Source organism: Plutella xylostella, chromosome 25 (genome assembly GCF_932276165.1).
Source record: "Plutella xylostella chromosome 25, ilPluXylo3.1, whole genome shotgun sequence".
Taxonomy (NCBI): Eukaryota; Metazoa; Arthropoda; class Insecta; order Lepidoptera; family Plutellidae; genus Plutella; species Plutella xylostella.
The window spans coordinates 5,699,474-5,712,579 of record NC_064005.1 but is presented as its reverse complement, the minus strand read 5'-3'; the positions used below and the strand labels follow the sequence as shown (position 1 = coordinate 5,712,579).

Sequence of the window (13,106 nt, the reverse complement as noted above, 5' to 3'; positions counted from 1 at the left end):
TTAGAAAAAAAAACAAATGTCAATATCAGAGTTTTAGCTTTTTAGGTTATATTTACAATATTAGATCGAAAATATCGAAATTTTCTAACACCAATATAAGGAAATCATGTCTAAATCAGTAGCACGATTAAAGTCCATGAAGAAAGTAGCCGACAAGATAGACCATTCATCCAAGTTAAGGACTAATATTCCAGCTGGAATGGCTGCTGCTGGTCCACCTTTGGGACCTATGTTGGGACAGGTAACTTAACTATTTTACCTTACAGTTTGGCTATAATTTCACATTAAGAGATTCAAGTTTAAAAACCCGTTCCTATTTTCAGCGTAACATAAACATAGCAGCTTTCTGCAAAGATTTTAATGAAAAAACTGCAAACATCAAACAAGGGATTCCTCTGCCTACCAGAGTTAAAGTAAATCCCGATAGATCATACCACTTGGAGATTCATCAGCCTCCTGCATCGTACTTCCTCAAACAAGCGGCAGGAGTGAGTCGTGGAGCAATGACACCTGGTAAATAATAATTTGTCATTATAATTAGCTCTAACTAAAAGCTTTTAAAGTAGAAAAAGATTGCTAGGTAGAAGTATCTTGTGACAGCATCAATATTCCAATCATGTAGGTAGTTTTACACCTTCATTTATCTATGCTTTATGTAGCCTACATTACCATTAGGTACTTATATTCAGATTTCAAAGAAAAACATGTTTTTTATTTCAGTCAAAGAAGTAGCTGGAAAAATTACATTGAAACATCTGTATGAAATAGCTGTAATAAAGTCCCAAGATCCAACAATGGACTGGAAACCCCTAAAAGAAATTTGCGTGATGCTGCTCGGCACTGCTAGAACTTGCGGCATAGAAGTGGTCCGTGATTTAGATGCAAAGGTAATTAAAATAAGAGGCATTATAAAATTAAATATTTTAAGAAGCCACACTGAGGTTGGAATTAAAAGACTTTGGGCAAACATAGTGTGATCTCATGGATTTCTCTCAACTCTTCATGCTTTTTGTATCAGGCTTATTATTAAATATTGTGTAGTTTCTTATTCAATAAATAATTAAATCAATCACCTTAATCAGATAGTGGATTCATGAGGAAGGAAGGTCAAGACATTGAAGTGGTGGTCCTCTGAAGAGGCCCACAGGCCATAGAGGTATATAAGTGAATGTTGCTTAATATCTTTCTAATTTGTTTTTCAGGAGTATGGTGAATTCCTAGAAGAACGGAAGAAGATTGTAGAAGAACAGAAGAAACAGCTGCAAGAGAAGAGAGAGGCTAAGATGTTGAGAACCGCTTAGTTCTAGTGTAAATAGTATACTTTGTAGATAGATTAGGTTATTACTGTGAATATTATAGTGTTGATTTAAACAATGTTGCCTTTACTGTGTCTTATACCTTTGCGAGGGGTAGGTAAGGTAGGCTAATAGGCTACGGGTCTATGACATAAATTTTTAGTAAGTACATATACTATGGAGAGTTAGTTTAGAAATAAAAACCAACATAAGAAAATAACATTTATTATGCCAAAATAACATTTTTACACAATTTCTGCTTTGTCATCAACATTCGAAACAATAAGCCTCCTAGACGACCGAATAAAGCTGTGACAAAAATACTGCAAGAATGGACATACTTACCTATACATTTACAAAATACAAGTTTATCAAGAACATGTTTGGCTCTGTGGCACGCAACTTGACAAATACACAGTATTTAGGGTTATCATTATAGATACTCTAAAATAGTTTTCCTCTCACCTGCACTTGTATCGAAAATAAATGTCTCAGTACTACTAGTGTCTAAACAAGAACAACCACAATTTAAGCAAAGTTCAAGTCTTCACCTACATTCAATTTTGGCTTAGCCCCAGACTAACGAATTACCCTACATTTAAATCTTGACGCCCTATTTATCCCTACTCACTAACTTTCTACAACCTACTGAGAAATATAAAATGGCTACAAAACTTAATACACAGTCACATGTTCCAATAAATAAAGCCCTTAAACTAAATAAAAAAAATACACATTCAACTTTTGTGTCTGTCCGTTTGTACACACGTAGATAGATATACATATAATATACTTTTCGTTTCAGATAGGAACAGTTAATAAAATATATAATTTTACATTTAGAGCTATCTACTTACGTCAATATCACAAAAAGGACAGTCGGTTTCTTTAAAGATTATGCTTTATATAAAATGTATTTACATATTTATATTTAAGGACCACATAGTACCTATGTGTCGGAAAGTAAAATGAAATGTATGTTACTTTTGATATAAAAATATCTCGTTCCTTTAGAATTATATTTCAGATCTTCAAAGTCTTCGTCATAATCATATGAAGGAATAACACGATCCATATCTTATAAAACTAAATATATATCTCTGTACACATGGTAACTTTGTGCATAGTAGGGGAACCGGAAATTAAAATTGTGTCAAAAATAAATTAACTTTTGTACTGTAACTTACCTAAGCTATTGTACTTCAAATACTGTTAAACGCAGATCAAGGATGATTAATTGAATAGAAGTAACAGAGTCTCATTTGTATAATGAGGCTGTTTCCGCATTAGTCGAGCGAAACTGCTCTCAACGTCACTTAAGTACACCTAAGGAACCAGTTATCCCCATTTATAAACCCTAATTAATTAATTAACAGCAGCATAATTGTGCTAAGAGCTAAGGGTAAAAGTTGTCTTCATCAGGAAATAGAATAAGCTTCCTTTGATGATTACAAAACCAAACCGACAGTAGTTCGCCAGGCGGGAACTTCTCTTGCAATACGTGTGTTCATTTTACACAGCCTTCAAAATAATTATGCATTTTAGACAGTGAATAAATCGTCTGTAATAGACAGACATCGGTGATGATGACAAAATCATCATTAATCCATTCGCTACAAACTACAGATTCAGGCAGCATCGAAACAGAAAGTAATTTTCTGTAAGATTAATAATTAACAAATTTCTTTGCGTGTGCAGATCGTCTGAAGCTGGGAGAGTTCGGTAGCACTTCCGGTAATTCCGTGACGCAGTCTATGGTCACATCCGGCAAGTCCGACACTTCCGTTTCCTTGTACAGCGGGATCCAGACGGTGCCGCCCAGCTCGGCTTCTTTGCCCCCCTGGAAGATACAAAATGGTCAGTTAAAACTTTTCTCTAGGAAGTAAAGAGTTTTTTGGTAATTTCAAGAGATGATAGGCCGTAGCCAGATTAAAAAATATATGTTTTTTTTATCTAGGAAAGCTCGAAATAATTGCAGACGGCATAGAGGCTATTTATTTTACTATTTCAGGATAAATAACAAATAGAATTTTTATATGTCGCTGCGGCAGTGCAGCGTGTGTGCCGCTAGATGGCGACTCTCACTCTCGAAAAGTGTAGATTCTACACTGTAGAGCCTCTGCTCTGAGGGTGATGGCAGTAAGTAGCTATCAGATTGAACGAGTATCATGCATCATCATCATCCATTCACCCATGTCCAGCTCACTCACCTTGATATCCGTCTCGAGCTTGTCGCCCACCATGATGCAGTTGCGCGGCGGCACGCCCAGCAGCTTGCACGCCTCCAGGAAGATGTTCTGGTCGGGCTTCTCCCACGGCAGGTCCCCGGACACCAGCAGCACGTCGAAGTACTTGCGCAGCCCGAGCAGCTCGATCTTCTGCCACTGCGCTCGCGACGTCCCGTTCGTGATCAGCCCAAGTAGGTAATCCTCCCTGTACCACATTCGAGTGCGCGGCCGCACGTTACTTCGGGCTCGACAAACAATGCTGAAACTCAGCACATGAGATGGCGTTCTAAATGATCTTGCACGTCTCTGTCATCGCTCTAATGAGCCCTCACATGCCAAATGCAAGACCATTTATTTTGTTAAAGCTGAAATGATAGATGCTCGTTAAACCTTCGCATACAAGTCATAGGTGGTTACAAGTTGTACACGAAAGCGCTTACAGCTAGCGGCCCCGCGTTGTGTCGGTTGAAGTTGAGGTTCAGCAACGCGGGGCCTATCACCCTTCTAAGCAAACATTGGAGATATTTTGTAACTAACGCTTATCAAATACAAGCTGTGATTTGTGCAGGTGTTGACATTATACGGATTGGATACAATATAATTTATTGAATGAATAATTGCCTACAATGTGACAAAGTATCAGGCGCTACTCAAAACATTGACTTAACAAAAATATCTCCATTGTTATGCAAAAACTCTTGAGGTAATGGTGTTACCTTCCACTTGATGTACTCCCACATATTTTACAAATACAATTCAAAAGTTTGCGCACGCGGCGCCCCGAGTTTAGTCACTCGATGTGAAACAACTGCACTGTTGAAAAACAAGTCATTTATTAGCAACATGCGGCCAAAGCTGGCACCGGCTTGTTACCAAGGCATTTCCGTCACTGACTGACTTTCCAAATTGTTATTTTGTTATTTAAACTTTTCATTTGATTAGTTAATCGAAGTCATGCCTTGGCGACACTGGTGCAAACTTTTTCACTTTGTAAATAATAACCATTTTGCAGTGAGATCCATAGTACTATGTGGCACCATGCATTAGCCAATGTTGATTTTATAATGAGTCGTGGACACAATATGATGTGTGCGGTAACGATGTTGTCGAAACAAAATGAAATAAATTTTAGTTTTCACCACATAACACCATGCATGGCAAACGTTTGCCCACTGGAGTGCAGAAATAGATCTCAGATCATATCATAGCGCTGATATTTAATATTTTTTCTATTTTCATACAAAGTTTTGTTCAAAAGCAGCGTCCATGAAATCTGACATCATCTCTGTCAGGAAAATTTCATGTCCAGAAATAATTTGTTTATGCAAAGAAACTCTAAGTCGATGAATGTATACAACATAATAACATAACATTAACTATAAATATCATGGAGAAATATGTATTTTTGGGATGACACCGTGAAGGGAAAGATCTGATGACGAAGTGGCATCTTTGTGTGTCCTCGTATAAATATTTCTGCATAATGGTGGCCTGCCTAGTGCGGAGTGGATGCAACATACCGTAGGGTTTCCAGCAGGTGCACCACATCTGGAGTTAATGCTAAACATTGAAATCTTAATTTTAGCCACTCAGTGGATATGCTTTCTGTAACAAAGAGAGAATATGGCACTGAGATTACGTAGTTAGATAAGTAGGTATACTCAGAGATATGGTGTAAAATGAGCTTTAAATCTGTATTGCAAAATATAATGTCTAAATTTTGGGGAGCTGTGGGTTTCGGCAGTTCATGTATATCATAAACATATACAACATACATTATAGGTCAGTGAAAACTCTACAAAATGGTTCCAACGAAAAGTCTATTTTTACAGTATGATTAATGCTGAAAATGTGGAAATTAACTGCGTCTTTCGTATTAAATGATGTCCGGTTCTTTTAATAAAAAAATAGCCCTACCACTTTTGCCAACTTTTCCAAGGAGCTGTAACGAAAGGCGTGTAGTCCATCGATCACTACCATCCTACGTTTCTGTAAATATACTATGTTACAATACAATCTTCAATGGAACTACCAAGAAAAGTGGTTGTTTCTCCGCTCGACAAGTTCTTCGAACGCTATACGAACCCAACATTACTTCGTAATTATAAGTTTTACAAACAGTAAAAGGACATGGACAAGAAAACAATTAACAACTGGGGCTGGGGGCCGCTTTTCCCAGAACCATGACTACAGCGACACTGCTTTGTGCTCCTACACAAAATGTTTTAAATTTTCGCGTTAATTAAAATCTAACAATAGCGAGGAGGAAGTCAGCTTGCCTGAGCTCGGGTGTCGTAAACTTTTGCCGATTTTATGAGAACCTTGCATGTTGCTACGCCATTTTATACCAAGGGACACGGCCGGCACGACAAAAATCTTGCCTTGCTGATATTTGTCTCGCTTTTTCACATATTCGGAATTTAGAGAGAGAATCTTATATCACGGCATTTCGTGTGCGCCATGCTACATACAGCTACCATATCACTACGCATCCAGTTCATAAATTATGTACACAAGAAGTCAAGAATCACAATGGCCGCAATAAACTCAGCGGGAATTTTTTGGCACACTTTCTGTAAGACAAACGGGTGATAAGCCAAACGACCTCCTCTTTAGGATAAAAATTATGGCTACAAACATGTAAACAAAACTCGTGCGACTAAAATTGGAACACGTGGGACGTTCTTGTGCGTACATAGGTAGGTACCTAGCTGGTAGCTACTGAATCATGTCATCATGACTAAGTTGATATGCTGTGATGTATGCCAATCACGGCTATTTTGGCTAAACCTAAGAGTGATTAAGGGTGTGGAATTTTTATTACCCAATGGTATTGCATAACACACCTAAACACAAGCCCTAATGTTTGTAAACACCTGAGTTTGGCAGAGGTGCACCTAATGGGAGAAAACTGTACCTCTTATCAGTTATCAGAGTTAGAAATATCATAGCTAGGAGTCAAAAACTTCTTATATGCGAGATGAAAGCGTGTATGAAAGGAACGTGCCTGAGTGTAGTCCCTGAACTGTAGCTATATATGCATACATGTATAGGTTCTGCGCACCATAGGCGAACCAGCCAAAGTCGCTTGACTAATACGACTGGCTAATGCCTAGTCCAGCTGCTCTAGCGAAAGTCACCGAAACTCTAAGAAGAAGAAAGAAATCAGTACTCACTGGCGATATGCCTATAGTTCTTCGGCAGGCAGTTCCTCCAGAGGTGCTCGGGCCACTTCTCGAGCGTGTATTCATCGTCGTCGGGGCGCGCGCGGAACGCCCGCAGGAAGCTGGTGCTGCTCGCCACCGCCTCCTCGCCGCTCATGCCGTACTGCTGCGTCAGGATTTCCACTAGCTGCAACCAATCACAGGCAACTTGGTGTAGGGTGTGATAGGAAAGCTTTGGTGTTGCAACCTATAACCTATCACAGTCGGCTTAGTATAGGGTGTGATAGCATGGGCTTTGGTAGTGCAACCAATCACAGGCGACTTGGTTAGGGTGTGGGTGTGATGCGCTTTGGTGGTGTTAGGTGGCTTGGGGATCAGGTATCACCAGATTTGATAAATATAGGTACTTTTTACATTACCTATAGGCTACTTACTATGAAAAATAAAGAGATCGCATCCATTGGCGTGCTTTGGGAGAGGCCTACATCCAGCAGTGAACTGCGCTGTAGGCTGATGATGATAGGGTACTTTGGATGAAATCATTAGGAAGCTTGAGTATTCCGATATCTTCGGACCACTTTTGGACTATAGGGCTACCCCTTATAGAGACAACACTCTGCCAACAACTCTCATTTGCAAATAGATATGGTATTCATGGCAATTATGGTTGAATCGGAGTGTGTAGAGTGCAGTGTCGATGTCGGTATGATTATTGGCAGTAATTACTGTATCCTCCCTAATGTAGATAGAAAGTTGTTATTAGATAGTCACCATTAGACAATAAAATTATTGTGATAGCTTATTAGCTAAGTAGAGGTACTTAGGCTTAACTGTGTATCTGTTTAATGATGTTCAAATATCTTTGTTCCAGAATATAATCTCCATTTCCGGGTTCTTCTATGACTAGTTTAGGTAAATAACTGATAGTTAATTATGATTTAACTAACAAAGACCACAGGTAGACTTTGCACGCTTGGCACTATATCAGTAGGTGCAGTACCTAAGTTCAAATAGGGAAAGACGTCGCAAGATAGTATTTATTTACTCTGACCTTTATCGCACTAATTGGTTATTTAATGTTGATGTTAATTCATAACAAGTTGTCACGTTGTTGATCATCACGTGTTCAGTCGCGAGCATCTTACATCTGGGAATATCTTGAACAAATATTTTCCTCAGCGTAATTAAGTCTTTCTGATCAGGCTATAATGGATTGGATTCAGTACTTCTAGTCTGCTTTCAGAAATCTTACCAATTGGCAGGTGCCTATCTTCTAGTCTAGTTAAACCTAAACTAATGTTTTATTTTGTATTCAGTTAGGTAGGTATGATGGCAAAGCGGCTGAACAGATTAGATACAGGTGTTTCCTGCTGCTCTAGCGAGATACAGGAATAGACACAACGAGGTTCAACGCCCTGGCTTCCTATTTGTTTCATTTTCATTTCAGCACAGTCGGCTGCCTGACGAGATAATGTAACCTGGTACGAAAACCGCCGCTAAACTATTGTCAGGAAGGGCTAAAATAAATGGTACCTAACTACCCACATCAACGTATAGCCAAGAGTGCCTGCTGCGTTCAGTCACCTAGTCTTGGCACAGCTCCGGAAAAGAGTAAAATTGTAGTTAGTGTCAACTGCAAACAGACCTATTACAAAAGCTTTATAAATGGTCTAGGAAGGCAAGTGGGTACCCATTCTGTATAATAGTTAAAAAATCTATGTGTTAGAGGGAAAAAGTAACATTGTTTGTAAAATTCAGAGAGAATACTTCAACATACTATTCAATTCATATACTTATTGAATATATTATGTCTCGAGTCTAGGTCATCATATTCGTGGCTAAGATACCAAATTACGTAAATGAAGTTAATGAACCAGTCCTTATCAGTATTTACATTTTGGGTAGGTAGCTATAATGATGAAATAATAACAACTTACTATATCCATTCAACATTTATTCATCATGTTACATTTATTATGAAACATCTTGTTTAAGTTGTTACGTACAAAAAGTTACACATCTGAAAATTAGTTTGAATTCTGAAAACAAAAGAAAATACTTATGCATAGTTTCATAGTACTGGGAAGCATATTTATGTTATTTACACAATATTTAAGTAGGTACTTACTTCCTAGGTGCCTATCTAAGAAAAAGATAAGAGGTGCACCTAACCTACTACAAGTAGGTATACATGAATGGAGTGACTGACACCCTGGTAAAGTACAAAAAGTATAAATGGAAATAAGTTTTTAAAATTGCAATTTTACAAGAGGCATTCACATTGAAAGCATCAAACGTAAAAAAAGTATTTCTAATCTCCAAACAGTTTCTTTCCCAAGTCCATGAAGCGGTGGTTCCTGCACATCTTCAGTGCGCCTGCCTTCTTCAGGACAGCAATAACATTTTCATTGGAATCCACCAGCCTGCAGAGGAAGTCTTCAAAGGCTGATTTAACATTAGGGGGAAGGGTGCCCACTTTTACTTTAACTAGCATTTCTACTATGCCTTCAGCCCAGCCACTCTCTAAGGCAAATTCGGAAATCCAAGGCACTATGGCTAAAACTCCACTCATGGTTTGCATGCCTAGGAACCACAGGTCTGCAATTTCACTCCAGTATTCCTTGTAAGACATAGAAACAACTAAGGCATTAGGGTCATTGGACTCATCCACATTGTAAGCATCCCACAAAAATCTTATAGTAGCTTGAATGTATCTGCATATTGAGAAGTCATTCTTCTTTACTTTGCTTGCTAGTTGCTTGAGCAACAACAAACCTAAAACTCCAAGATGTCCATGAAGCACAAGATTTTCAGGGATATTCTTTAGTTCTGGCAGATTGTTGAAAATGAATTTTAGCAATGTGTTGAATAAGAGGCTGTTGTCTACAACCTTGGGAGCCAGTACTGTTAGATTCATGAAGATGTTGCACAGGCTCACCATGGCAGCCCGGGAATCTTTCATATCTTCAAGAACATCAGGATCAAGTTCAGGCTCGGGTTGAGTTCTGGGTTTCAATCTTTCTGATTTTGGTACTGGGGGTTTCTTATAGTGCACTATTGACCAATGGAAGTTCATTGCCTCATATAAAATATCTTCCTGCTTCAAATTCAGAACAATATCCCTGGCTTTATCTTCAACAACCAGATGACAGAGAGCAGGAAGCATTAAACGCAATAGGTCTATTTGACCCATTAAACAAACTTCTGCTTCCATTGGTTCACCATCAGTTTTGTTCTTTTCAGAAAGTTTCCTTGAACGGTATGCATGGAAGGAGTCATTGGCAAGAGTGAAAATAAATGGTAATAAAGCATAGATTTGTTCCCTCATTGCTGTGGTTTCCTGTGCAATCCAAGCCACCAAAACTCTTACCATGGCACACACAAACACTTTCTCTGCATCTGGTAACTTTTCACGGTTCTTGTCATTTGATACCTTAGTTAAAATTGATACAATGGCATTAAAAGCTCCTTTAAGACTAGTGTATACAGACTGTTTTTCTTTTTGTTCCAAATCAAGTTGGTCAGTAGCCATAAAATTAATAGATAACTCCAGTACTATAAAACAAGAGGTCACCAACTCAGCATTAGCAAAAGCTTGTTTGAAACTGCGGTCATCCAGTTGCATTCTCACTTCAATAGCACAAAGTTGCAGAAGCAGTAGGAAGAATTTCTTGGGATTTTCTTCATCACTGAGGGTCCACTCTATTCCAAGAAGGTCAACAATATTAGCCGCAAGCTTGAGAGCAGGATCTCTTTGGTTTTTGCCTATTTTGCTGGTGAGTATATCATGGAGTGCCTTGTAAATACTCAGAGGCCATGTTTCTTCAGAGGCTGTGGGTACCACTGTTGCTTTGTTGCAGCTGTACAGAAGGGCACTCAATATTGTAGCGAGTTCAAATTTTCTCTCCGACTGATCCGTGGCAAAGTCCAGGGCTATTTTGCTCACCAATGCATGGAAAGGCTTTGGGTCATTACCCCAACTAATAGGGCCATAGCGGCTTACTAGCTTCACAAGAATATTCAAAGCTTCATCAGTCTGGAAGCTTTGTTGCGAGTAAATTTCAGACATTTTTGTGATGGCGCCAACTTCAATCAAGGCTCTCTGTCCAGCAGTTTGTTCAGCAATACACTGGAGGCATGTGTATGCTTCACTGATGATGATTAGGTTATCATCATAGTCGTCATTGTCTGAAGTCTGCACAATGTCGAGGAACACTGGTATGTTGGCGAGCATCTCCGGGTGTGTGGCCAGCTCGGGGTCCTTGCAGAAGCATGTGAGGATGGACAGGGCCACTGACTTGTAAACAGCGGGAGGGCAGTCTTCTTGCACATTGTTGTTGGTGAGCAGCTTCTTCAGGAACTTGAACCCGATGGCTTCAAATAGTGCCTTCTTGGCCTGTGAGTTACAGTCCTTTCCCTTCACTAGCTTTGTGACCATGAAGAGCGCGGCGAACTTTTCCGTGTCGCTCTTCGCAGATTTCAGTATGAGAATGCATTTCTTGATCGGCTCCGATAAGTCCCCCATTGTAACGAAACACCAACTAAACACAAAGGGCAGCAGTTCGCGCTCCACTGAGAGCCGCACTCGAATCGCGCTGAGACGGAGTGGATCTACATCACGGTTATAATTAGCACCATTGCTCTTCCAAAATATCTAAATCGGGACGACGAGCTCGCGTTCTCCAACTATGAAAGTTCTATTTATATTCTGCCACACTGGAACGCGAGCATTTTCTTCCACGCGTGATGCAACGACGGAGAAACACACTGACAGCGCGCGCACACTTTGTCCGGGATCCGGAAAGCTGGGTGACCGTGACAGTGTCAAAAATTAGGTAACGTAAAAAAAAATAAAGGTAAATCAACCAACCTTATTGCAGGCCTTTGCATCTCCTTTACGTGTTTGTATGAGAGTATTGTCCAAGTCAAACAATATAGCCGAAACATCACAATTTACGTCGCATAAAACACCAGCCATTATTTATTAAAGTTGCACACAGTTCACAGCACAAATGTTCGTAAAATAAAAGTGAAAAATTGATTTGACTCTGTCTGTTTTATTGAATCGATATCTGTCATCTCTTTCTAATTTATGAAACGTCATCTGTGTTATTTTGCAGCTGATGAAGCAAGTAACGCCATCTAGGATTTTTCATAAACATTACGAAACTACTAGGGGACTACCCGAACTATAATTTCAACTGGCAACACAAGGAAGTCTTTATCTTAGTACATAAATAAGTTAATAGATGGGGTTAATACGAAAAATCCATAAAGGATGTCAATCATGCGTGTTGAGAATAAAATAAATAAATAAATATGTGGGGACATCTCACACACGGCCATCCAACCCCAAGCTAGGCAGAGCCTGTGTTATGGGTATCGGACAGCTGATCGACACTACATAAATACATAGATAGATACATATTAAATATAAATATCAACACCCAAGACCTGAGTACAAATATCTGTCTTTAAACAAATGTCTGCCCCAGCTGGGAATCGAACCCGGGACCTTCGGCATAGCAATCAGGGCCACTAACCACTACGCCATTCAACCGTCTAAAACACAAACAGTGACAGACAAATGGAATCGTCCTCCTGACTCTCCTGACTAGTCCATAGTCCGCAGATTTTAGCAAGATCACAAGTACATAGTGTAGTAAGGTAGTTGGATGAGGAATGCCGAGGTTGAAGTTGAGGAAGACAGAGGGAGTGTTGTGGAGATAAACGTCAAACTTATAACACCTCATTTAATTTTTTTTAGATATTGGTATAATTATGTATTGTATCAGTTGTATTGAATAGCAGTTTCAAGAGGATATACCTACGTTCAGTAGGTTCGGCTGTGCGTTGATTCTAGGTTACTCGTTCAGAACGAAGGATTTATAATTTTAGATAACTAGCTGTTCCATAAAAAGATGTACTATGACCGCCGACCGTAGATATAGTAATGACTTATGACACCTACCTACTACAAATCCTCATCCTAACTAGATGGTTGGTAAGTACCGACTACCTACAATAAAGTTCCACCGATAAAACCACAGATAAAATTCCACCCCGTGTTAAAATAATACCTAATACGAGTTTAATATTGAAACTGTACCTGAAAGAAAATTCATGCTCCCGAAAAAAGAAACCTCACGAAGTATTTTCATATCATTCAAAAATCCGGACCAGATCTTGGAATAAAAATATAGTTAAGTATTTTCCAATCCCATGATAGCATCGAACATACATAACAGCAAAAGGACAAAAAAAGGGAAATCGAGGCACCCTGACATAATTCACTTGAAACCAGATAGATATTTATTCGATACTTGTAAAGAATTAGAAAGAAGGGTCAGCCGGTGACCATGCAGGGCTGATTCTGTAGGCAATGGATGTAAGTTTGAATCGTGAAGGTTATTAGATTT

The 13,106-nt window shown here is 39.1% G+C and overlaps 3 protein-coding genes across 3 annotated transcripts; 1 reads left to right on the top strand and 2 right to left on the bottom strand.

Annotated features, from left to right (window-relative positions):
• The first annotated feature begins 9 nt into the window (after positions 1-9).
• LOC105398464 (39S ribosomal protein L11, mitochondrial) lies at positions 10-1,374 on the top strand. Its single transcript, XM_011570576.3, has 4 exons — positions 10-241; positions 324-513; positions 721-887; positions 1,203-1,374. The coding sequence occupies exons 1-4, from the start codon at positions 107-109 to the stop codon at positions 1,299-1,301; spliced, it is 591 nt and encodes a 196-aa protein (XP_011568878.1). The 5' UTR covers positions 10-106; the 3' UTR covers positions 1,302-1,374.
• Positions 1,375-1,504: 130 nt separating this feature from the next.
• LOC105398463 (N-acylneuraminate-9-phosphatase) lies at positions 1,505-11,755 on the bottom strand. Its single transcript, XM_011570575.3, has 5 exons — positions 11,558-11,755; positions 6,700-6,874; positions 5,044-5,128; positions 3,506-3,728; positions 1,505-3,135 (listed from the first exon to the last, which is right to left on the bottom strand). The coding sequence occupies exons 1-5, from the start codon at positions 11,663-11,665 to the stop codon at positions 2,962-2,964; spliced, it is 765 nt and encodes a 254-aa protein (XP_011568877.1). The 5' UTR covers positions 11,666-11,755; the 3' UTR covers positions 1,505-2,961.
• Positions 8,625-11,508, bottom strand: LOC105398462 (neurochondrin homolog). Its single transcript, XM_011570574.3, has one exon. The coding sequence runs from the start codon at positions 11,210-11,212 to the stop codon at positions 8,999-9,001; it is 2,214 nt and encodes a 737-aa protein (XP_011568876.1). The 5' UTR covers positions 11,213-11,508; the 3' UTR covers positions 8,625-8,998.
• Positions 11,756-13,106: the final 1,351 nt, after the last annotated feature.